Source organism: Patiria miniata, unplaced genomic scaffold, assembly GCF_015706575.1.
Source record: "Patiria miniata isolate m_02_andy unplaced genomic scaffold, ASM1570657v1 HiC_scaffold_6, whole genome shotgun sequence".
Classification (NCBI taxonomy): domain Eukaryota; kingdom Metazoa; phylum Echinodermata; class Asteroidea; order Valvatida; family Asterinidae; genus Patiria; species Patiria miniata.
The window spans coordinates 15,334,395-15,361,320 of NW_024037073.1; the positions used below are offsets into that span (position 1 = coordinate 15,334,395).

Below are 26,926 nucleotides of genomic sequence, written 5' to 3' on the forward strand. Positions count from 1 at the left end.
TGCGTGACGACGTCGCGACGTGGGTTTAACGTTTAAGTTTACAGCGGAAGTAATACATTTGTGGGGCAATTTGCAAGATAGCCGGGATGTGACATCTGAGCTGCCACTTTCATGACTTTCTTTGACTGCTAGTGCTACCATTACAACTCGACAACAACCGACATCGTCAAGACTTCATACAAATTTCCAAGTTAGAAAACCCTTGCAGCTGCATTGTTAATAATACTCGGAAATTCGACAATTCCACACTCGTTGGAAATTCCACAATTCTACATAGCTAGGCATCCGGGCATTGCCATTGGGCCGGGCATTGGGCAAATTGGTCATGTGGTGTCAGGTCAACTCGCCCCCTGGCCGACTCGCCCCTTACTGACTCGCCCCTTACCGACTCGCCCCCTGACCGACTCGCCCCCTAACCGACTCGCCCACTCGCCCCCTCGCCAACTCCCCTCCTGGCCAACTCGCCCCCTGACGGACTCGCCCCCTGGAAAATGATGCACAGTACGGGGACATCGTGGGAAAAAAAGACAGTGGACACTGGAAATCCTTCAAAAATGGCTTTGAATAATTTGGCTCCATTAAGTTTCACGTTGCGACCGGGCAAGCCAATGTGTTCCCCTCCACTGTCTTTTTTTTATTTCACGATGTCCCCGTCAGTGGATAATTTTCCAGGGGGCGAGTCGGTCAGGGGGCGAGTCGGTCAGGGGGCGAGTCGGCTAGGAGGCGAGGGGGCGAGTCGGCTGGGGGCGAGTCAGCCAGCCCAGGGGGCGAGTTTGTGAGGGGCGAGTCGGTCAGGGGGCGAGTAGGTCAGGGCGCGAGTCGGTAAGGGGCGAGTCGGTAAGAGTCGAGTCGGCCAGGGGGCGAGTTGACCTGCAATCGGTCATGTTGGTCCGAGTAACTAGGACTCTACGAATTGCCTTTTTTAACATGTGGACATATGGTAGGGGGACTATCACCAGACCATGTCCATGATGTCCAAATGTTAAAAAGGTGAAAGGTTGGGTCCAAGCAACCTCGTCCCCAGGGTGTCGAGCAGTACGCGCCCACCGCTACCTGCTCTCTCACCCTGGTATTGGATCATTTGCATGTGCAAGATTTTTGCTCACGTATGCAAATGAGGAACAGTCTGGTGCCTGGATATGTGCTACACATTAGCGTTTGTTTTTGTATGCGGTGTCTGGGGTAAAAACAGAGTCAATTCGTAGCAGCGCGAGCACGGCGTGAGTTATGAAAACACGATTTTTGAAATCAAACTGTTACGATCTTATCGAGACAACATGCAGTATCATATTTCATATTAATATGAGCAAATTGGAAAGGAAATTAGTATTTTCGAGAAGGCGTGGACGAATGATCGCGAAAACACGTACTGCACGTTGTGAATATATAGCACCAAGTACACGATAAAAATCCATTACTAGCCAATTGCGGTATCCAATCAGGATACAGGAAGAAAGTTTCCTATCCAGGGTTTAACACGGTTGGAAATGAAGTAAGCACTGGGGACGAGGTTGGGATCCAAGTTACTCGGACTATTGGATCATTCCATGTCAAATCACCCAATGGGTTACACCCCACCCCCTTCAAATCGGACAAACGTTTTTTGTGCTACCGCCCGCCATTGTTTAGCAATTTTGGTCAAAATGGGCGTGGCCTCCAATTTTCAAATGACCATATTTCCATAACCTGCGGGCCAAATTTGTTAATCTTGGTTTCTCTGGAAAGGTAACTTCATAAAGAATCCAAATTTACCACTACTGTTCATGTTAAAGTAATTTAAAATATGATGACCTTTCGACCTTTACTTTGAACTTGACTTTGACCTTGTGGATCACGTGACCTTGAGACAAACTTAGATGAAAATTAAACCCCAACATGTTTTTTACAAAATATCAAAAAATTGGGTGTACAATATTTTTTGTTTGGTTTCTAGCTCATGTCAAAGTTGGCATACGTGTTGAAAAATGGGATATCCCTGTACATTAACATATTTCAGAGACAAAAAATCCCTACTTTAAATCCACTAGTACACTGCATAGGGATATCACATTTTGCAACACGTTTGCCAACTTTGATATGAGCTAGAAACCAAACAAAAAATATTATACCCCCATTTTTTTGATATTTTGTAGAAAACATGGTTGGGTTTAATTTTCATCCAAGTTCGTCTCAAAGTCGGGTGATCCACAAGGTCAAATTCAAGGTCAAAGTAAAGGTCAAAAAGTCATTATACTTCAAATAACCCTGACATGAAAATAATGGGGGGGGGGACTCTATGGATCGCTTTTTTCACATTTGTCCAAATGTTAAAAAAGCGATCCGTAGATCGAGTCCTAGTTACTTGGACTACGTATTACGAGTCTGCAAGAAAATTCCCCTAATTCAAAATTTTCTAGTTTGAATTAAGGTAGCATACAGGCGTGTAAATTTGGTCACGTACTGTGGCTTTTGCTCCTAGTCCTAGAAGTTACCAAAACTACTTTTTATATTTTTTGGACTGGGCAGACCAAACTGCAGGCCTATAGCTAGCCTAGTTTGGACTGTCCCAACTACAGTAGGCCTACAGTTGGGATGGTTGCTTTTGATGGGATGTACATGTACATGTGTACCCTTAAACACAGTAACATTTGCAAAAATGTAAAAAAAATAATTGTGTTGGCATGTTTAAGATTCGTGTTTCATACACGAATCTAACATGCTAAGTTGAGTCACATATTTTACCATCCTAATTCCTATGCACAATTAATCTGGTTTGATTTTCCAGACTAGCCTCCCGAATCTTTGCAGCCATGGCAGCATGCATGTCCAGACACTGCCTAATGTTGTTTGCTGGTGCTATACTGGCCCTCACTTTCGTTCATGGTCTTGAAGCTGCAGTACCGGTAAGTATTTAGGGTGTTGAGTAGGAATGGGCGTGATCACTGAATTTTGCGCTATAAACACTGGCCAGTCAGGAGGTGATAGTGCTGCCATCGTTTGATCATGCCCCTTTTCTTTCTATGATACGGCTCTGTAGCAGATTGTTTTTTAAACAAGTCAAATAAGACTGATTTCTCACAGGATCGCCACAATTGGCACAAAATTAAATGCATTTCTGCACGATGGGGCGATCGATAGCACAAATCAAACAATCACAATCCACACTCAACAGAAATTATGGATTTACAATCAACAGTGGTGGAAGGGGGGGGGATTGGCCACCCCTCCCCCTTTACTTTGTCCACTAGGGGGCGTAAACACCCCCCCCCCCCAGCCAAATAAAGACAGGTTACAGGTTTTTAGCTCATACTAAGAACATGCAACCCCAGCTTTTAGGCAAAGTTAAATGTCCTCCTGCTCCACCCCCCCCCCCCCCCCAGTTCGAGTATCGCCCATTATCCACGGAGCCACAAGTCCTGTCTTACGTCTGTCTAATAGACATGTCCCACACAACCCAACTTGCCAGGTTGTTGGGTACCTGGCTGAATATGACTGGCATGCTCCATCCAACAGAATGCAACTGTGCCTTATTTTTTCTGTTTACTGCTGGATCCAACAGAGTCCAACTTGGCATTGGTATCCAACCAGTGGCGTAGCCAGGTATTTTTCAGTGGGGGGGGGGGGGGGGGGGGGGGCTAGGGGGCTGGAACATTTCATGGGGGGGGGGGGCGTCATGTAGGGGCGTCATTCGCTTCTCAAAAGTGGGGGGGGGGGGACATACCTTGATCAGAACTGATGCGAAGCGCGAAGCCCTTGCGGCGTGGGGGTTCGGGGCCCGCTTAAGGGCCCCCAAAAAATTGGATTCTAGATGTTCTGTGGTGTGATCTGAAGCAATTTCTGACCACTTTCCTCCATGCTTTAACCAATATTTTCTTAGCAAAAGATAATTATTTGAACATCGTTTTCGAGGTTGGAGTCATTGAATCAGCTATCGGTATTCTGAGCTATAGGCGTGGGGTTCGGGGCCCGCTTAAGGGCCCCGAAAAAAATTGGATTCTCGATGCTCTGTGGTGTGATCTGAGGCAATTTCTTACCACTTTAACCAATAATTATCTTAGCACAAAAGATAATAATTTACACATAATTTTCTAGGTTTTCTCAGCTAAAGGCATAAGAAATTTTGTGAACATTGTTTTCAAGGTTGGAGTCATTGAATCAGCTACCAGAATTCTGAGCTATAGGCGTGGGGTTCGGGGCCCGCTTAAGGGCCCGAAAAATTTTGGATTCTCAATGCTCTGTGGTGCTATCTTAGGCAATTTCTGACCACTTTAACCAATATTTTCTAAGCAAAAGATACATTGTAGTACATAATAGGGCCCTGTAAATGAGACACAAGTTCAAAAATTTGGAGGGGGGGGGGACATTAAATATTGTGTCCCCCACCCTTCAAAAAGTGGGGGGGGGGGACCAGTCCCCCTGTCCCCCCCAGGATTGACGCCCATGGCGTCATGTAGATCAATGATAATTTTTTTAGAAACTCAAAATCTCAGTTGGGGGGGGTGACTGGGGGGCGACAAGGTTTCATGGGGGGGGCGGTCGCCCCCCCCCCCCCCCCCCCCCCCCGCGGTGGCTACGCCACTGTATCCAACAGAATCCAACTCTGAATGTTTTAAAGGTACAGCACCATTTGCAGCTATCCAAAAAGTAACTGACGTAATTATATTGTTGAAAAACATACATGGTTTAAAGATAGTAATCGAAAACTCCCTGTGAAATTATTCTTTCTGACATGCTGTCATTTTTTCAAGAAATCAATGACAGAAGGCCTTTGCAATGATGCGTCCAAAGACGCATCGTTGGAAATTTCCGTTAGTAGTTTGTTTTTTTATTCGGCGAAGCAGGCGCAAGGGTTGACATGATGCACAAGCGCCCTCGGTTGCTATAATTTGTCGGTTCAGTGCGCAACATTGCGTAGCTGCAATCGGCTCAGTAAGAACGTGTTTCGGACCCTGAATTCAGGCCCAATTCAAAACATGACTCAGCAACTTTTGATTTGAAATCGAGATCTAGAATATTGTTTTCTCAGAATGTACAGCATTCACTGAGCTGAAACTTAATCAGGTTAGTTGTTCAGCACCCTTCTTTAGATTTTGAGCATTTGTCTTTTGTTGCTTCAGACGAAAAAAAAAACGCACAAATTACAAATGGTGGACTCTACCTTTAAGTTGCCTGCTGAATCCAACAGATTTCAATAGGAATGTATACAAAGGGTTTACTGCTCAATCCAACAGTACCCAAATACATGTAGTTGGATGCTGTTGGACTGAGTAATTGCATTACTTGTGATGGATGATATGAATTTGGGTGGACTTGTCTACAACTCATTTTGGAGGTAAACAATTGTCTTCTTTTCTAGTCACCAGACAAGTGGCCCTGCGACAAGCAGGACAATGATGAACCAGAGACACTCTGCAGGGCAACAATCAATTGCCATTGTATAAGTGGAACCTACCTGGATATTCCCTGTGATACTTTTGATCAAGACAACATTGAGTAAGTGTGATGAGAACTGAAGGGGGAGGGCTGGCTTGGACAAAATGTTTGGATTCAGGATGTTTTTTTGAATTTACTTTTTTTACAGATGAAATCGACTGGGTTGCTTGGTGATGCAGTCTCATGCAGTCTTGATGAAAACAAAAACTTGACACTGATACAGCAGTGAAGAAGTGGCATGTACCATGTTTTGTGTCATGTTCATGTGCGTGCCCCTGAAAATGCCTGGGTTTTTTTTGGGGGGGGGGGACCTACAGGGAGCATAAATTGTTCTGATTGGGAATGTGTCCATTTTACAATGGGCATCTAAAACAATTGACCATCTAGATGAGTTGTTCAACACTTCCCATATGGTATCATGAAGATGCTCTTTGACAGTGCTCCCGATCTTCTCTGTTCAGTTGCAGTTCGTATTGTAAACCCTGCCCGTATGGTAAATTCTCCCCCTTTGACAACCGATGCTTGGCTTGCCGTCCTGTTACTCCGTGCAAACCTAATGAAGAGGTAATTTGGTGGGTGGAAGGTGTGACTACCGGCTTTTTGAACTGGCTTTATGGTCTCACAATGAACATTCGTTGGATATGACGTTTACATGTTTAAACGAAAACAATTCTAAATCCTTTCACAAATGTTCATAACATTAGATGAAACTCGAATTATAAAAAATGGACCTCCGTTTATCCGATCTTTTTTGGAGTTAAACAGCAAACAAATTTTTCTCAATGTATGTGTCCACTATTTATTATGTCAATTATTGATTTATGTCAATCATGCCGGTCTGCAGACATGGGCAGGCATCAGCCTTTGTAAAATGGCTAAATATTTCAATGTTTCTTAAAAAATTACCAAAACATTTACAAAATTAAACGCAAAGTCACATTCTTAGTTATTTCACGGTATGGCCAAATGAAAATTAAAAGTGTCCATCTGTTAAACATTTATATAATATCGAATGGCTTTGAGGTGGATACAAGAATATATTGCACGAGCTATGACAATATTGCACGAGTCGAAGGCGAGTGCAATATTGTCATAGCGAGTGCAATATTCTTGTATCCACCGAAAACAAGCCATCCAATATTATTATTATTTATATCAGGCTGACTTGATCCGCAAGAAGCACAATTCAAGACACTGTCTTCATTGAATCTTTTTCGTTTACATCAAACGTTTTGAAGCTGCCACTGTAATTGTGCTACTTTTTGAACTACTTTTTTTTTTGGGCCCAGTAAATCATTCCAATAATGTTGATCAGTCTTGGCACGGTGATTTCTCTGCTTTGATTTCCGATATTCCCACAAATTGTAACATTATAACATTTCATCTTACACCACCTTGATATTTGATCGTTCTATTTCATGTTTTGATTAAAGGTGCTCATAAATGCCACAGGAAGGGCAGACAAAGTTTGCGGCTGCCGACGTCAAGGTAAGACAAGACATCCAAAGTTACAGACTTCCAACATCCAGTAGTTAGTGCACAATTTGCAAAAAAAAACATTTTGTATGACCTTGTTCTTCAGCAGCCAACAGTCTTTTAAGATTTACAGAGATGAACTTTCTAATCAACTGTACACTGCCAAAAATATATTTCTTATTTTGAGAAAAAAAAACTTAAAACAAGTTATTTTTTCTAGGGAGTGACACAAGAAAATATTTCTAAAAGGCCATTTCTTGTTTTAAGAAACTTGTTATTAGATTTTTTTTCTAGTGTTCTTGATTTAGGATAAATAATTTTCTTAACTTTTGTCAAAATAAGAAAAAAAATTCTAAACTTTTCTCAGTTATGTTTCTTATTTTAAGAAAAACTGCAAGAAAATTTTTCTTGTTACAATTTTCTAGGGAGTGACACAAGAAAACCTCTTTCCTTTTCTTGAATCAAGAATATAACCCCTTCATATTGCAAAAAAAATCTAGTTTTTTTTCTTGTTTCTTACTCAACTTTTGTCAAATTAAGAATATTTTTTTCTAAACTTTTCTCAGTTATGTTTCTTATTTTAGGAAAAACTGCAAGAAAATTTTTCTTGTTACAATTTTCTAGGGAGTGACACAAGAAAACCTCTTTCCTTTTCTTGAATCAAGAATATAACCCCTTCATATTGCAAAAAAATCTAGTTTTTTTTCTTGTTTCTTACTCAACTTTTGTCAAATTAAGAATATTTTTTTCTAAACTTTTCTCAGTTATGTTTCTTATTTTAAGAAAAACTGCAAGAAAATTTTTCTTGTTACAATTTTCTAGGGAGTGACACAAGAAAACCTCTTTCCTTTTCTTGAATCAAGAATATAACCCCTTCATATTGCAAAAAAAATCTAGTTTTTACCCCTCAGCCGAGAGGCTCGAGGGGTATTGTCATCGCCTAGGGCGTCCGTCCGTCCGGATGTATGTATGTCTGTCCGTCCGTCCGTCCGTCCGTCCGTCCGGGCAGCTTAGTTTCCGGATGATAACTTGAGTTAGAAATGTTGTTTGGGGTTGTAACTTCGGTAGGGGGTTGCCCTTGGGAGTAGGCAAGTTGGGATTGGTTTTGAGGTCAAAAGGTCAAAGGTCAAGGTCACCGTGGTGAGTTAAATGTAAATGGTTTCCGGATGATAACTTGAGTTAGAAATGAGATTTTGGTGTCTAACTTTGGTAGGGGGTTGCCCTTGGGAGTAGGCAAGTTGGGATTGGTTTTGGGGTCAAAAGGTCAAAGGTCAAGGTCACCGTGGTGAGTTAAATGTAAATGGTTTCCGGATGATAACTTGAGTTAGAAATGAGATTTTGGTGTCTAACTTTGGTAGGGGGTTGCCCTTGGGAGTAGGCAAGTTGGGATTGGTTTTGGGGTCAAAAAGTCAAAGGTCAAGGTCACCGTGGTGAGTTAAATGTAAATGGTTTCCGGATGATAACTTGAGTTAGAAATGAGATTTTGGTGTCTAACTTTGGTAGGGGGTTGCCCTTGGGAGTAGGCAAGTTGGGATTGGTTTTGAGGTCAAAAGGTCAAAGGTCAAGGTCACCGTGGTGAGTTAAATGTAAATGGTTTCCGGATGATAACTTGAGTTAGAAATGAGATTTTGGTGTCTAACTTTGGTAGGGGGTTGCCCTTGGGAGTAGGCAAGTTGGGATTGGTTTTGAGGTCAAAAGGTCAAAGGTCAAGGTCACCGTGGTGAGTTAAATGTAAATGGTTTCCGGATGATAACTTGAGTTAGAAATGAGATTTTGGTGTCTAACTTTGGTAGGGGGTTGCCCTTGGGAGTAGGCAAGTTGGGATTGGGTTTGGGGTCAAAAGGGCAAAGGTCAAGGTCACCGTGGTGAGTTAAATGTAAATGGTTTCCGGATGATAACTTGAGTTAGAAATGAGATTTTGGTGTCTAACTTTGGTAGAGGGTTGCCCTTGGGAGTAGGCAAGTTGGGATTGGTTTTTGGGTCAAAAGGTCAAAGGTCAAGGTCACCATTGTGAGTTAAAGGTAAATGGTTTCCGGATGATAACTTGAGTTAGAAATGCAATTTTGGTGTCTAACTTTGGAAGAGGGTTCCCCTTGGGAGAAGGCAAGTTGGGATTGGTTTGGGGGTCAAAAGGTCAAAGGTCAAGGTCAGCATGGTGAGTTAAAGGTAAATGGTTTCCGGATGATAACTTGAGTTAGAAATGAGATTTTGGTGTCTGACTGAGGTAGGGGTTTGCCCTTGGGTACAGGCAAGTTGGGATTGGTTTTGGGGTCAAAAGGTCAAAGGTCAAGGTCACCGTGGTGAGTTCAATGTAAATGGTTCCGAATGATAACTTGAGTTAGAAATGAAATGTTGGTGTCTAACTTCGGTAGGGGGTTTCCCATTGGTACAGGCATGTTGGGACTGGTTCTGGGGTCAAAGGCCAAAGGTCAAGGTCACCACGTGAGTTAAAGGTTAATGGTTTCCGGATGATAACTTGACTCTGGCTGAGGGGTTTCAACAGCAACGCTGTTATTTTTTTTCTTGTTTCTTTCTCAACTTTTGTCAAATTAAGAATATTTTTTTCTAAAGTTTTCTCAGTATGTTTCTTATTTTAAGAAAAACTGCAAGAAAATTTATATTGCTCAATCCACCTGAAATCAACTTTTCTCAGTTATGTTTCTTATTTTAAGAAAACATGCAAGGACAATTTTCTTGTTACCATTTTCTAGGATTAGGAATGACACAAGAAAACCTTTTTTCTTTTCTTGAATCAAGACAATTAACTCCTAGCTGGAATTGTAATCTTGGGTGTTTTTTTTTTTGTTTCTGCTGAGGTTTTCTTGGATTCCAAAAGAAAAGACATCATAAATCTTAGTACAAATTAATGAGAATTGTTTTCCTACTACAAGAAAACAACTTCAAGGCAAAGGTATGCATTCATCATAGCAGCAATGGATGCCATGAAGACATTGTGTTAATATTTAACAAATAAAAGTCCTTTGTTTCAGGCTTACCTTTTTTAATCACCCTGTATAGTTTGCTCGTTTCAATAATAGTATTTTCACCTTACATTACAACTTTATTTAAAAATTTTGTCACTGTCATAACTAGGCCAATATACATTTTTATTGGTGAACTTCAAACCAAGTTTTGAGCATTATTCTCCAAACTTAGATTTGCTTCTCGGGCAGAGCCTAATCGCCAAACTCAGATTCACTTCTAACATGGAGGAATAAGAACATCTAAAAATCAATTGTCATATCAGTGACTGCCACTTTATATGTTACTTTCTATAAAAGAAAAGGAATTGCTATCTCACTCATGCTTAGTGGGTTATGTGTGCAATGTTCAACATGTATTACAGTATGCATACATTTGCAACTACCGATCCGAAACTTACACAACTTTCAATCTTTTCAATCCTTAAACATCTTCAACAATAAAGTTCATACAAAAAGCCATCCTTAATCTATGATAATTAAATTAAAACATGACAATAAAACTAACATTTGTACATACCTCTGGCAGAATAAAAATGATAAGTGAATGTTCAGGCCTGACAGCTGAAACAATACACTTTTAAATTTCAGTTGGCCACTCCCCCAACAGCGCCCTCTGTTGTTCTGGCCAAAGTCATACAATTTTAATTTCATTCAAGAAAAGTTTTCTTAAAATGAGAAAGTATTTTTTTGTACAATGCATCAGCAAAGAACACTTGGCAAGAATAATTTTCTTGAAGTGTAGCATTTTTTGAAGACAAGAATTGTTTTTGTTAACAGGAAATATTTTCTTAAAATAAGAAAATAGATAGCAAATATGAGAAAAACACAGCTCGTAGTTCTTAAACAAATTTCTTATGTAAGAAATTTTCTTAAAATTAGAAAATTTTCTTGTAATGAGAATAATTTTGAGAAAAAAATCTTTAAAAAAGATATAATTTCTTCAAGTATATTTTATTAAATATTTTAAGAAGTATTTTCTTGCCCATTTTGTTTTTTCTTACAAATTATCTTAAATCTAGAATATTTTTCTAATTTCAAGAAAAGTTTTCTTAAGTAAGAAAATATTTTTGGCAGTGTAGTAATAGTAGTAGCAGTAAGTATGTCACTAGCAAATATGGCCAATCGGGCCGACGTTTGTCTCCAGTTTCCCTGGCATGAAACAACTGAAAATATTTCCATTCTCCCCCCCCCCCCCCTCCCAGATGGGATGCCAGTCCATCATGGGCTACACTCCCCACCTAATTCCATTACCCATGTACACTCCCATGTGGAAAGAAGGAAGTGGGGTGAAGTGGCTTGCCCAAGGACACAACATATAGCTAGAATCTTGATTTGAACCCCTGACCCTCTGATCATAGGCACACCCTAATCACTTGGACACAACAAATCCGACTATCTAGTCAACTGTCCATGTTGCCAATTGGATTTTGTTTTTGGTCTGCTATATTTTTTGCACCATGAGTTAAACATTTGGAAGTTTTACAACTTTGGTTTGTTTTGCCAGATCTGACGTGCCCACCATGTCCAGAGCAGACTACACCTACTGTTACAAGTACACAAGGTTTGATTTTAAAAGATGTTTTTTTTTCAAGGCATGAGATATTTTCGGACTTTTGTCTGAAACCCGACCTTTTGAATCGAAGAGGAAGACGTCAGTACAGGAAAAAATGCAGCCTTCAGATCAAATTTTCAGACGTTTTATGAATTGACAGTCTCAACCCAGAGCCTTAACCCTTTCCTTACCATGGGCGACTTTTGTCGACAAGAAGTACCCCCCTGCTGGTTCTCATGGGCGACTTTAGTCGACCAGGAAACCACACACAAAACACCCTCAACACAGATATATTCACTACTTTTCAGAAAGGCGGCATGTTGATATGTTTGGCCGCCCATACATCAACCATATACCAGCTGAAAGAGCGTTTTCGGATCTTTCTATTGGTGTGGTTTATTCATAGTGTTACTATTACAAAAAAATGAGAAAAGTGCTTCAGAAGTATCCACGCACAATTTGAGGTATGGAGTGCCATTTGGTGATGTGGTGAAATGGCTTGCAGTTTGATAATTGGGACCAGATGAACCAAAAGGCATAACTTTCTTATATTTGCACGTATGGACTTCATTTTTACATCACATAAAAGAGTAAGGTTCAAGGAACAAACTTTACACACAACACTTATGATTTTAATCACTCCTTGGCAGTGAAAATCTGGGTTGAAAAAGTGAGTTTTTGACTCGTGCTCATTTTTTTCACGCTCTAGTGATTTCCGCATGACTGAGCAAACAATTTGGTCCTGGGGAGAGCCAAGTCAATAAACAATGTGGGCATGAAAGGGTTAAACGTAACACACAAAAAAATGCATTTCATCCATAAACTTTCTTGATCTTGTTTTAAAGACATGTGGATTGATTACTTGATGCTACAGGGATACCAACCCTTTGGAAATTAAAACTTACGAATTGTAATTTTTTTAATTTTTTTTTTAAGTTGAAACAGTTGTAGACCCTAGTGTGAACCCTCCACCATGTCCACAAAAAGAACAAGCAACTGACCCTCAATGGACCTTTGGTGAGTATTCCCATGGCTATTTGAAGGTAGGGTAGATTATTTGTCATTTATTCATTGAGTTGTTCTGTTTGAAGCAACCAAAGTACTCGAAATCTAAAAACAGGTGGTTAACAACTAACTTAATGTAGCTTTTGCTCTGTGAATGCTGTATACTCAAAGAAAACAATATTCTAGGATCTCGATTTTTAAATCAAAAGTTGCCAAGTCATATTTTGAATTACACCCGAAATCAGCATTCGGAACTCGTTCTCATTCAGCCGATTGCAGCTACGCGCTGTCACGCACTGAACCGACGAATAATAGGTACTGCGCACACGTGTGTGTCATGTTAATGCTTGCGTGCACCCATTCATGGGCTGGCCCAATTACAAACCAACTAGTAACGGAAATTTCCAAAAATGTGTCTCATCTTTGGATATAACCGTCTTTTATTGTTTTCTTCAAAATGACACTGACAGCTTGCCAGGAGGAATCATTTCATAGGGAGTTTAGTGCCACTATCTTTAAGTCAATTAACCCTTACCCTACTAGACCCTCCAACGCATGCCATTATGTGCCTTAAGAAAATGGCATATGTTTTTTGCACGGCCCTCCAATATCTGCCATGTCATTTCAAGGGTAACTGGACAGGCACTCCAATACATGCCACAGAGAACAATGAGAGTCCTCTGATAACAAAGTGAGTGCCCCCAGCTGGTCAGTATCAGGCACCCTCCAGGGCCTCCAACTCCTGCCAATTGGAGCCTTCACTGTTAAGACAAACTATCTGCCAATAAACTGCAGCTGGAGGGCATTGGCATAACCAACTGACATGCAGTAAACTACCCTCAGAGAGTAAGGGTTAAGTAAGCTTTTTAACAATTTGGTCAGTTCCTTTTTGGATATCTGCAACTCTACCTTTCAAAAGAAGAAATGCTGTGCTCCAGCAATGTAAATGTGTTGCTTTTGTTAGCTAGGCTCTGCAAACACGCCAACTCCATAAGGAATATTAATGTCATAAAAATAAAAACTGTTGTTAAAATGGTGGCCCTCTTGTCAGCCAATCCTCCTTGCACAATTTTCACTGTTTAGATACATGTACATGCACATGTAGCAGCTTTTAAAATCATTGAAACCTATATTGACTGAAATTGAATTCATTCCAGTAATATTTTAACTTAACTTGGAATATTGAAAATGGAGTCAACTTCAACCTCAAAGGGGATCATTGCCTTTTAGTGTGTACATGTATGTGGTCAATTTGGGAAATCATTAAAGACTCATGAAAATGAGTCTTTAACCCTAACGTACCTGAATCCATCAAAATCCACCCCCCTGTTTCGGGGGATTTCGGCGGATTCAGGATACCTCCATATTGAACAAACTGGGGGATTTTGATGGATTCGTACTTTGAAAATCTTCATCCCTTAAAAATTCATTATAAGTCCATTTCTCCGTGAAAAGAATCTTTAAGAGATGTTTCACGGACATTTACATGTGGCTTATATACAGTAGGACTAATCCTGTAAGGGTATTTTCACGGTGTTTTAATGACCCTGGCTACTGAGGTTTATCATTGGTTATACATAACGGTACACTGGGTCTGTCTCCATGGGTAAACAAAGGACTTTCTTAAGGGTGTTTTCACGGACTCCTAATCTGGCTTAATATGTTGAAAAATCCGTAAAAATTTAGTTAACTGTAATATCAAGGGAAAATGGCTCTTTAACAAATTGTTAAGGGATGAAGATGTTCATAGGATTGGAGGCCTAGCGGAACTGGCAGATTTTGATGGGTTCAGGATACCTCTATTTTGAGTTGTTGGGGGACTTTGATGGATTCAGGATCTCAACAGTTAAACTCTTTTGCAATGTTTGTGGTCAAGTAAATAGTACTACTGGCACTAGCCCTGCCAAGTCTGTCGCATACTGTACAAACATGTACACACATGTACTGGGTGGATGGGTGCTACATGTGGCTGGGGCCTTGGCATGTAAGCAATGGATTATGTAAATAACCCATCCAGGCAATGCAATGCTGGGATCGCCATGCATTGGTGTATTTTGATGGATCCTATGCAACAACACACATCACAATTTTCATGTGAGCATGATATCCTGAATCAATCCGTCAAAATCCACCAGAAATTTAGGTGATGGATTTTGAAAACATGCTGTATTTTATTTTATGCCACCATGGTATCCTGAATCCGCCAGAATCCATCAAGACTTTTGCTGGTGGGTCGGACTTTGGCGGATTCAGGATACCTCCAGTATTTACACTGGGGGATTCTGATGGACTCAGGATACCAGCATTTTTTGTATGACAAAATTGGTGGATTTTGGCGGATTCAGGATACTTTCTAGTACAAGAGCCCCAGGAGTTAGGGTTAACACAGTGAATCTTTTCAAACTGGGCCAGAAAATTGGCCCCTAATTTTTCTAACAAACAATATGTGAGTTGAGGTAATAATAATTTATCAGAGTTTTGTCACCTTTAAGACAGTTTTAAAATAACGTTCACTGGGTAATTTCTGAGATTTGTTCAAGTGTACCATGTTAGGGAACACTCGGCAGATTTTGTTGCAAATTTTCCGGATGCCTCCTTTTTCGGAATTTAGACCAATATTTTGTGACACTATAGAATTGTTCACAAGGGTCCAACAGCAAGCATTAACTGAATGAATTTGAAGCTTGTCTGCAAGAGTTTGCATGATGAAATGTGGGGGGGGGGGGGGGGGGGAATGTCGAAGTGTGCCATATTACAGGATGTCACTATATCAGAACCTGACCATGTTATGAGGCAGGAATTGGGATCACCTGAGAAAATGTTGAGCAACCCTTCAGTTTTGCTGTCTCTTACATTACCAATTTACCAATACGGGCGATTCCATATACAGAGCGCCACCTAGAGGTTGCCACGGAGAGTCCATCCGGTCGACAAAAAAATAAACATGGCCGACTTGTCGCGGTTTAAGCGAATGTCAGTAGACAACTTGAGAATTTTTTTGAAAGAGCGGGGTATTCCATTCAGTGGAAAGAAGAGAGGAGAGTTAGAAGAGTTGGCAGAAAAGGCATCGGAGAGGTATAAAGTTTTAGGAGGGAGTGATCACGAAGAGTCGGCGAAGGCACGTCGGAGAGTTGTGACGAGTGACGGGACGGTGTTGGATCTGAATGACCGTGATGTTTCGTGGGGTACTGATTTGACAGAGATGGCATCCGTGTCTCTCGGAGACGTCTTTGCGTATCTTGTCAAGAATTGTACATGGACACCACAACGGCTATCGAAGTACAAAAGCGACGACGGGTTCCTGATGTTCAAAGACTGTCATGTGGAGAGCGTAATCTCAGGTGGGCCTAGCCTAGACTAGCACAAGCACAGTAGGCCTAGCCTACTGGCTATTTATAATATTATAGGCATATTTATACTTAGGCCTTTAGTTAAACGTTAAGCCAAGTTTACATTTTTCGTTATTGAAAAAAAACGTCCATGAAGTTGTTACAATCAATGATGGACATTTTGACACAATTTCTATTTGTTTTTAATGTTCCAAAACAGAATCTGGAAAGTTGAAGTGAAAAAAAATAATACAATTTGGTGAGAAAAAGAATTAGGCCTAGGCCTAGCCTACATCCATTTGTTTGGATATCCATCATGACCGGTCATCTCCATAGAATTTTACATGACCAGATAAGTAATGATGGTATGTTGACACTACATTCTTTGCCCATTAATATGTTGGATATGTTTTTCAGGAAGTAGGCTAGGGCCTATTCCTCTATTTGTAGACAAGACAAAAGTTAACAATGTCTAAATAAAATCTGTCTATGCTTTTATTAATAGCGTAGACAGATTTTATTAACTTGCCTGAAGAATGCATAACATTATCCTCATTTTTTTTTTATGTTTGTGCACTCGGGGGTCCCAGTCTGCTTGAGCACATTTCACATAGCCTAATTTTGGTTAATAAAAATGACCCATGAGGTTTAAATGGGAAAATTCATTTCATTTTGCTACTCTGTCACCGAAATCATGGAAATAGCAGCTTTCTTGCAATTTTTTTGTGAATTATATAATCATAAATTTTTTGCCTCTTTCAGGTAAAATACACGGGATTACTTCCCATGAATATGTGAAGGCCACAGTCAAGCCAGAACAACGCCAGACAGGCCAGCGGTACCAGACTTGGGTGCTTCTCACCAGACATGCCGAAGTGATTTCTGCCGGTTGTGGATGTGTTGCAGCGTGAGTGTTTTTTTTGCACCATTTCATAATACTAGGGGTGGATCCAGGTGAGGGCCAAAGGGCTCCTCAATCCTGTTCATTTTTTACTGTGTATTTCTTTCAGAAAAAAAAATTAATTTACAACAAACTTCCTTTCAACCTTCAAATGCATTATGTGCAATCCATCTGGAGTATATAGAACTGCATTAAAACAGGCCATTTTAATTCCAAAGGATTGAGCTCTAACATTGGAAACCTTTAAAGATCCTGATTTTTTCTACCACACTATTGCACTAGGGTAAAATCACTAACACTGTTCTTCCTAGTGCGCCATCATCTCTACACGTGTCCATATCATAATGCTTTCGAGTGTTACCATTCTAAACTTGGAGGGAGACAGATATACAAATGTACATGCAGCGTTTTGATGCCCTTGTTATACAGTAACAGTTTTTAAAGTGTGTATTGGTTTTATTTTCGTTCTTGTTGTTTCCCTACAGAGATGATGGTTCGTGTAAGCATGTGGTTGCTTTACTGTTTGCAGTAAGTGACTTTGTTGATAGGCGAACGGACAAGGGGACTGCTGTTGGCACCGATGAGCCATGTCTGTGGACAAAGCCTCGCAAGTCTTCAATGCCTGTGAAAGTGGACGAGTTAGACTACAGGAGAGAAAAGAAAATGCCAAGGAAACCTGGTCCAACTCCAGAGCACTTCACTCCCTCTAAGATGATAAAAGCCACATCTATTGCTAACATCCAGGATCATCTTAAAAAGGTGAATAGAGTGTGGGTGATGTTTTATTTCAAAGGCGAGTTTATTGATACAAAAAGCCAGTCAGTAACATTAAAAACTGTTTATGAGTGAAAGTCAGGATGCTCACATTCAGTACTACAGCCTTATATGATTTGGTCTTTGAAAATGCACATTTTTACATTCCATGATCGGTCAACCTCACAGCATTTTAGAAAACGGTAACTTCTGTACATGCACATAAATCAGATCATAATTTGCATAATGTTGTTGCTTTCTTGGTCTATTTACTTTACATGTATTTTTGTTGAGGAGATGATGTCTCAGGTCTGGTAAGCTCAACCCTAGGCAAATTTGCCCCTTATAAACTCAACCTTTGCTCATTGCCTTGCCACTGTCAAGGGAGAAGTCTTTTAAGCTGAGGTGGCAAGGGATGATTTTTTTTCAATGGCCAAAGTTAACCACCATTCTCTGGAGTGAAGTCAGGAAAATTATTTTTGATGATTGGTTAGAAGTTTACACAAGACAATGTTTCTTGGTGTGGTTTTTTCAGGTTTGTGAAGAGTCACATCCAGGAGCCCTTTTCCTGACATTAGTCAACGATCCACCAGTGGCACAGTCTCCTGTACTTGTACCTTCTGTCAAAGACCTCTACCAGCAGTACCAAGCATCATCACAGGATGGCAGTTTCATTGATTACTTGGCTGCAAACACAACTGATGAGCATATTGAAGCACTCAAGAACTTGAAGCAGTCTGACCCAGCTTGGTTCAAAGCAAGAGAAGGGAGAATTACTGCAAGTAATGCAGACTCAGTTAGATCTGCACGTGACATAAACAAATGCAAATCCCTGCTTGATAAAATTTCAGGCAAAAATCAGGCATTTACTAGTAAAGCAGTGGAATTTGGGAAAATGCATGAAGCTATAGCAAGGCAGCTATACAGAGAAACTGAGTCACCAAAGCACACAGACTTTGAATTAGAAGAGTGTGGACTCTTGCTGGACAAGAATGCTCCCTTCATGGGTGCATCCCCAGATGGGATCATCTCATGCAAGTGCCATGGACAAAAGCTTCTGGAAATAAAGTGTTCGTACAAGCATAGGGACATCAGTCCAGAAGACATCCCAGAGAATGATCCTTCCTATCACTTACAGCGGATGGATGGAAGGTTGAACCTAAAGAAAACCTCACCGTGGTACAGCCAAGTGCAGTTTCAAATGGGAGTGACAAACATTACTACATGTGACTTGTTGCTATATACCCGCAAAGGAACTGTAACAATTACTTTGCAATTTGATGAAGAAAGATGGGTACTGTTGAAAGAGAAGGCAGAACTTGTATTCCTCCATTCAGTATCACACAGCCCTGAAGGGTAATGGTACTACTCTTACTCTTCAGCGAAACAGCTAGCCATGATGCAGTGTTCTCCAACTTTGAAAATTGAAGGTCGGTGCACCGTCAAAAAAGCGGAGGGGGAGGGGCCTATAATTATGTAAGGGGTGATTTTTGCAGTCATACATTTCTTTATGCAAGGGGGCGCTATTTTCAGATGAACATATAATTTGCAGATGAACATGTAATATAAGCCTATAGCCAGTAGGCCTAGGCCTACTGCTAGTCTAGGCTAGGCCCACCTGAAATTACGCTTGGGGCATATTCATCTGACAATTAAATTGGGATATGAAGGATTCCATATATATTATGACATTGCTCCAGAGCTTTAGATATTAAGTGTATCAACAGTCCGGTCTATGCCCCAAAAAGTATATGAAGTGCTTTGTTTTGTTTTGTTTTGATTGCTTGTTTGATTGGGTTTTTTTTTGGGGGGGGGTGGGTTGGTTGGAATTTGAACCTATCCTTTGTCAGTTTCCATGTATTATTGTTTTGACTCAAAACATTTGGAAAAACCAAATGCTGATTTTCAATCAGTCCGGATGTTCAAATTATTTATAGTATTAGTAAAGAAACAGAGAATACTGAAATATGCCTTCCTTTCAGTTGTGTAATTTAATATTTTATATTGCCAGAAGTGATTCTGTATGTCAGTATATATTATATAAATATTTAATAAACAATGCGAATAAATAAATATATAATTACAATAAGTTATTTGAAAAAAAATAAACATTAAATCTCATTAAATATTGTGTAAATACTTCTAGAAACCAGCCTGTGTCATGTTTCTATCATTACAGTTATGACGACAAAGAGCCTTTTAATCCCCTATACTTTTGTCCACAGCAAGTGAGGGAAAAAGCTGGGGAAAAAACACTTAAATCCGAAACAAAAAACCCTGAAATCAACTTTAAAGCTGAGATTTCACACCCCTGTAAGCAGCTGCATGACATGGACCCCTGCTCTCTGACTAAGTATTCATAAACGCTTGACAGGTTTCCTCTTGGACACTTTTACCTTCTTCAGGTTTTGCTCATTTTTAGAGTAGTACAGGGGACCATGAAGATTACACAAAGCAGCCACAAGTTTGACAATCATTGGGGCACAACTCTGTAAGGAACAAGGCATTTGATGCTTCACTATACGCCAGCACTTAACCCGTTGGATAGCCCTTTCTACATGGATACGAAGTCGTGCGATTTTCCTTGTTCTTCTTATTTCTTCAACATTTAATCTCTTTCCCTTTGCATTGTGCCATTTTCTGGTAAATGGAGGGGCGATGAGCGTTGAATTCTTTTTCAAGAGCACATCTTCAATATGGAAGCCCCTATCTGCCATCACATCGTCTCCATCATCAAGCTTTTCTATCAATCCACTCTTCTCTGTTAGATATTTATCCGAGATGTTTCCTGACCAAAGATCACTGACAAAAGTAAATGCTCCATTTGGAGCTACCCCAAACAAAACCTTGTATGTATTGTGACTTTTATACTGCGAGAATGTTTTGTACTGTTCATTCTTGTTTCGGGGTCTGTCTACAAAAAACTCTGAACAGTCAATTACAACACGTGTGTTAGGAAATGCATCCCTAAAGTCAGCCGGCATCCATCTTCTTATGTGTTCCTGTGATGGCCAAATCAGTAGGGTTGGAACAAGTGTCTGGTGCATGTAACTGATCCAGGTGGTGGTGATCCTTGTCACTGTTGAACAGCTAACTTGAAACAGATCAGCCAGAATGAGAAGTGGAAGGTCAAGGCGAAGTCGCATTAAGCACATGATGAACTGGAAGAAGGCAGGCAGCTGATGCTCACGACCTGGACGTTTTTGGCCCTTTCTTTGAAACTCCTTCTCCTTAGCACTTTCTGCACCACGCCAGTATTTCATGTTCCCCACTCCAAAACTGATGGAATCAAAGACACCTGAAGTAACACAAAATTGAAATCATAAGTTTATCTTCTTTTTTTCACATTTTTTTTAAGAGGAGCAATTAGTTGTGGCGTTTATTCCTGTAAATATGATTACAGGCAAGATATATTGTACAACAATGTCATTTCTTTAAATTTATCATTGCCCCCCAGGTCAGTTGTCGGTGCATCACTAAACATTTACAAATTAATTTGCTAATAACGTGAAATGCGACGGTCCAGTAGCCTGAGGAAATTATCTCAACTTTGAATTAAAAAGAAATCGCATTCTTTTTTTGTGGGAAGAAAAAAGTATAATAACCAGGAAGTGAATGAAAACCGAACTAACTTACCCTGGAGAACTGCTTTGGAGTGAAGTCCGGTGTAGAATTGTACCCTCTCGTCTGAGTCAGTAGCTAAGTCCACTACGTCTTGACCTTGTATTCTTGATGGGTTATTGGCCTCACTTTCCAGTGCTTGGATGTCTGCTACGGTCATGGTGGTTTGAACGCTCTGATCCACATATGACGGTTGGGTTATATGGGAATGAAGGTAATCATGATCTTCTGGTTGTGGTGTCTCATCGCAACATTGGATGAGAGGTGACAATCCTATATTGTTAAAAGTGAGCAAAAATAATGTAATGAGAATTAATTATACATTTTATAAAAGACATGAATGGATTTTTGCACAACGGGAGAGGAGATGAACCTGAAAAAAAATAATTTGGTAATTCCAATCGTCATTTTCTTATCAATTTTAATCTAAAGAAATCTTTTCGTAATTGTTTTTTATTATTGTAAAGCACCTGTCAGGCACAGGAAAAGTTTGATTCAGTATTTTATTCATGTTGGTGTTGTGAATAAGAAAAAAAAATAAACCACAAGTATGTGTTGTGTCATTTTTTTCTATTTTAATATAGAAAATCTGCACACCGTTGAGACTTTTGACTTTGCTCACTGTTATTCGTTATTGTCTAGTTCAGACATCCTTGTCAAAATATTGGTATCGCAAAAAAGTGAGACCTGTGTTTAACAGTTGGTTTTAAAATTAGATTTGGTAAAGTAAAAAAAAGGAAAGGTGACCGTCCGTTTTTGTTTGTTTTTAAAGAGGAACATTTCTTGAAAAAATGGATTAAGATAAGATAGTTCAACCTGTAGTGTGACCACAAAACCTTCCTAAAGTACTTATTGAACATCACTAAAGTTTGTAGAATCATCTGAGGTTGTGAAAATTAAAAAAAAAAAAAAAAAGAAGTGGGCAGGGAAAATCAACTGGTATATTATTTTACTTGGCCTTGAATAATGTTCAACAATTTTATGCCTAAAGTTTGGTCACAGTTTCTTTAGGCCTAATCATGGCTAATTATCCTCAGAATATTTTGTGCAAAGCCTATATGTAAATGTGGCCAATTTACTGGACAAGGCCTACCTCCGTGAAAAAGGCCACACTTGAAATATTACCCAAAAATGTAGAACTTTGTCCAATTTCATTTTAACATTTAGACTTTAGTTGTAGTTTATTTACACTTTAGAAGCACACTCGACCATGGGAAAAATTAGTCCCCTCTTTTCAGACAACTACATTTCGTGTAATTTCGTAATGGAATTTAGATACGCAAACGTCTGCAAACGAACCTGGAAATTACACGAAATACAGATGTCTGAAAGGGGGGGCCTAATTTTCTATTGTTATAAAGAGGGCGAGTATGCTTCTAAAGCGTAAATAAACTACAGTCTTAAAATGTGAAATTAAAAAAAATGACAAAGTTCTCCACCCCGGGTACATATTCCAAGTGTGGCTTTTATTTACGGAGGTATTCCAGTGAATTGGCCATTTATGAGGCCAGGCCTATGTTAATTTATTTAGGCTTGCCTTGGGCCTAGGCTGAGATTTTCACATGATTATTGACATTGTCATTGTTACTTACGTCCAAGCTCCATTGAATTTTCTCCAACTTCTCTCTCTCCCTCGTCCATGATTGACCTGGAATCAGGCCTTTCAGCATCAGGGACAGGCTCATCAAGGGACTCCTCCGTCATGTTCGTTTTGCTTCTGGCTGCATCGAGCTTCTGCAATGTGGCGAGCGATCGTGGGTTCACTGGTTTTCCCCAGTTGTTCCATGGGAAATACTTGGGATCCCCATTGGCATTTCCAAACTCATCGATGTCGTGATGATCAAAATGCCTTGAACACAGCCTTGAGCGCTTGGTTATGGTCAGCTCGTTTTTACCTCCGCGCCTGATCAGACGCTTCCATCTCGCCACGGTAGCAGGATTTTGTCGTGGCCATTTAATCCACGTTATTCCATCTATCCACGCATATTTTTCAGCCTTTTTGAGCTTGGACGTATGAGCATAACATTCTGCCGCTTCACAAAAAAACACCATCTCGATGAATATGAAACAAAATGAAAATAATTGAATCACAAGCTAGCGAAACTGCTGGCGCAGTACTCACTGCTGACCGGACTTGCTAATTTTTTTCAAGTGTCCCGCGCTGCGCATATTTTTGTCGACCGTCTCCCACAATGCACTGCAAACACCGACTCTCCGTGGCAACCTCTAGGTGGCGCTCTGTATATGGAATCGCCCGTATTAACTAATTACAACAAAAAAAAGACTAAATGTACTTGTGCATTCAAATGTTAAAGAAACGTTAAAGACTTTGTAAACCACACTATAATTCCAGCATTGTCTTAATGGCCTAGAAACTTGTTCATCATAATGGAACCTCACATCAAAGGTCCTAATTACATTCGTGCATTGGCAGTCTCTGTTTAAAACTCTGTGGACTGCATGTACAAGTACCCCACTTATAACTTCAGAATAAGAGAGTTTGGGGAGCCCTCTGGAACAGACATTTGACGCACTCCCATGGGTGCCTGTGTATGGTATGTCCCTCCTACTGGAGGTGAAAAATGTAACATTCAGACTACTATCTTCCCCTGTTCCACAATCCAAGTACCACTGCCAGGCTTGCAAACCATTAATTATGTTAATAGAGATGTGATGTTATTGTTAAATTATTTATTTCTCCCCAATAGATGGCTGGTCTTTTGTAATAGGTTTCTTTGTACCTATATGTCTTGTACTCTTTCCGATTGTGATATTGTGGGTGTTACTGAAGAAAAGAGTCTACCGTCTGAGGTTACCATGTAAGTACCATTGCCAACATTCTTTATCAAAATATTACTTAAATTTAACCCCCAAAAATCAGCAACTAGGCCCCTAACCGGTTTAATACATCATATTCATTACTGCTCGACTACAATAATTTATCCCTCCCTCTCTCAGTGACAATCTGTCACTAAGTATATAAACCATGTGAATCAAAATCTATCAGGGTACAATTTTGAACAGTTCTGTATTAAAGCTGGCATCATATTGGTACAGTTGACAGGTTAAAATGGCTGCTACACAACCTGTATCAGTATTAATGGTCAACAAATCCATGAAACCAATTAAACAGGCTTTGGCAGTTATACTGTGTAATCCTGAAGGATTTGTGGTAGTTGCTGACAGCCTGAACAAAAGCTACTGATGAGGTAGGGGTCAGGGGTTTGATAGTCTGTGATACTTACAAGTATAGAAGGGTTAGCTAATATCCCTGTTCAGAAATACTATGTAGGTCCAAAACCGTACAATAAATTAACTAAATTGCAGCGACTTTGTTCTACTATTTTACTCCATGTGTGTACCATTTCTATGGTGTGCGCAGCACACAGTGTTCTCACCATCTCCCTTTTTGGTTATGACGTGAGTGTTCCTTGAGTACTCGATTGTAGCCAGTGCACACAGTACAAACTGTTTTCATGTGGCATATGGAGCAAGGGGTACATGTTTTTCAACCAGTTTTTAACATTGTCGTTTTAAACACTGAGCGGGGTTTAATTAACAGGCATTCATAAATACCTCAGACAGTTTAGCTATTCCTATTGGTCGAGAGCCCGTCACGTGGCCGGTCTTAAACGGATAATAAAGACATGGCTAGCTGGTCTTAAACACTTTTCCAGTGTCACAATAAAATGTGGACTCCTAAAAATCCAGTGCCTCTTATCGTTTCATTGGTTGAACGTTCACAATCCTCACGTAGGCATGCGCAACACTACCAGGGAGTCAGAATTTTATAGTTCTAAATTCAAAACGCAACGCGCCAGGTGCGTTCTGCGCGACATCGCGCAGAACATGATACGCGCGCGTCAATCTCCATAAAAGGGTTGTTTACATCTTACTCGCCAGCTGAACACTCCATTATTTTGCAAGAGGGATGTTTCAAAAAGCATGAAGTGAATTTGTTGAACAAAATCGGGATGTTTTGAACGAATTATATGATTTTTTCTTACCGAAAAGGTATTTATGAATGGGAATAAATATGTGCTCCGTCGGTATTTATCACTCTGTTTAAGACCACTTAGAGTCTGGGTGCTGATAATTACCCTCGCCACCCAGACTCTTAAGTGGTCTTAAACAGAGTGATAAAAACCTCCAGAGCACACATTTATTCCCTTATTTTAAACCTTCCACACATGACCTTCAAATGTTGATGTTTAAGCCATTTATAAATAAGGGAATAAATGTGTGTTTGGGAGGTATTATAACACTCTGTTTAAGCCCGGTGGGAGTCTGGATGGGTGGTAATTACCCGAGGCGAAGCCGAAGGTACATGTAATTATCACCCATCCAGACTCCCACCGGTCTTAAACAGACTGTTTAATACCGACCGAAGACATATTTATTCCCATTCATAAATACCTTTTTGGTAAAAAAAAAAATCTTTTCGTTCCAAATATCAAAAGAAGTCAAAAACTAGACGTTACCAACCATTTCGGTCAACAATTTTACTTCATGTTTTACGAAACACCCCTCTGACTATAATACGGAATGCCCCTCCACAACTCGATTATAAGGACATTGTGTGCCTGTCGCGCAAAACGCAGCTGGGCTGGTGTAGCGTGAATTTCGGACCATGAAATACTGATGTTCACTGGTAGTATTGCGCATGCAATTACGGGAGGAATGTGAACGTTCAACCAATGAAACATTAAAAGGCACCGGATTTCATAGGAGTCCAAATTTCATGTGACACTGGAAAAGTGTTTAAGACCAGCTAGCCATGTCTTTTTCATCCGTTTAAGACCGGCCACATGACGGGCTCTTGACCAAAAGGAATGCGTAAACTGTCTTAGGTATTTATGAATAATATTTAAACCAATGTCTTGGCAATTTGGCGCAAGGAATGTCTGTGTTCTCCATGTGAGATGTGGGGAGGGTGGAAGGCAGAGGAAAGCTTTAGCAACCCTTCAGTTTTGCAATCTTGTTAATATTTGTGCTCTCCTGCAATCTCTTACTCATTCTTTCAAATGAACCACATCTTTATCGTTTTTCTTGGCAGCATCATTTACTGTGCTCATGCTTTGCTGTCATTTATCCGCTTTGCTTCTAAGCTGCATCAAGCAATCATGGTATGTAAACTGAAGGGCAAGTCTGATCACAAACCATGGTTAAATCTTTTGTATTGAACATTAGTTGACAATGGTTGGACAAGTCTATAACCAGCCAACAGCTAGTTACTGTCAGGCATGCTATAAGGTATAGCTGGGAGCTAGACGGGAGTATTTTTGTGATGGTGTTTAACCATCATTTGGCGGCCAGTAAATTAATGGTGCTTGATCAAATGTACCCTCAGTATTGTTGAGATTGCTTTTGCGTTAATTTTATTATATAACCTCACTCAAAGCTTTGCTCTGTGAAAAGCTGTATCCTCTGTGATGAGTGCTCCCCGTTTGCTATTTTCCCGGGTTTGCAGCATTGCTAATGTTGCTGGCATCGTGACTTTGGGCAGGCCTCGCCCTTAACGCTAGCCAGGTGTACAATGTCTAGTAAAAACTGCTGCGGGCTAGTAAATGGTGCTCTTTAACTTGCCTGGTGGGCTAGTAGAGAAATGCAGCCAGTTATTCAAACCAGCACAAGCAGGGTTCTAGCCAGGCATACAATAGGCCAGGATATTGGGCCGATACGCTGTGAAAAAAATCCCAATAATGCTTGAAGTCAACCGATATGCAATTTTCACGGCGACTTTGTTGCGCGCTGGTATGTACGTCCATACCATATACTAGCATTTCCACTGTTTCAAAAACAAATGTACAAATGATAAATTTTGTGGAGTCCAAAACATGTTCGAAAATAAGTGGTTCAACGTCCAATAAATAATTCAATAAAGATACGATGT

At 40.2% G+C, this 26,926-nt stretch overlaps 1 protein-coding gene across 1 annotated transcript; it reads left to right on the plus strand.

Moving 5' to 3' along the window:
- The first annotated feature begins 6 nt into the window (after positions 1-6).
- LOC119742961 (tumor necrosis factor receptor superfamily member 26-like) lies at positions 7-26,472 on the plus strand. Its single transcript, XM_038219253.1, has 9 exons — positions 7-190; positions 2,765-2,882; positions 5,336-5,472; positions 5,874-5,976; positions 6,846-6,900; positions 11,377-11,433; positions 12,361-12,441; positions 23,742-23,852; positions 26,090-26,472. The coding sequence occupies exons 2-9, from the start codon at positions 2,790-2,792 to the stop codon at positions 26,170-26,172; spliced, it is 720 nt and encodes a 239-aa protein (XP_038075181.1). The 5' UTR covers positions 7-190; positions 2,765-2,789; the 3' UTR covers positions 26,173-26,472.
- Positions 26,473-26,926: the final 454 nt, after the last annotated feature.

Bases quoted from the DNA above. Each gene is read 5' to 3' on its own strand.
- LOC119742961 (XM_038219253.1), top strand. From the start codon at position 2,790: ATGGCAGCATGCATGTCCAGACACTGCCTAATGTTGTTTGCTGGTGCT. The intron at 5,473-5,873 runs GTAAGTGTGATG...TTCTCTGTTCAG, and splicing joins TTTGATCAAGACAACATTGA to TTGCAGTTCGTATTGTAAAC. The intron at 12,442-23,741 runs GTGAGTATTCCC...TCTCCCCAATAG, and splicing joins TGACCCTCAATGGACCTTTG to ATGGCTGGTCTTTTGTAATA.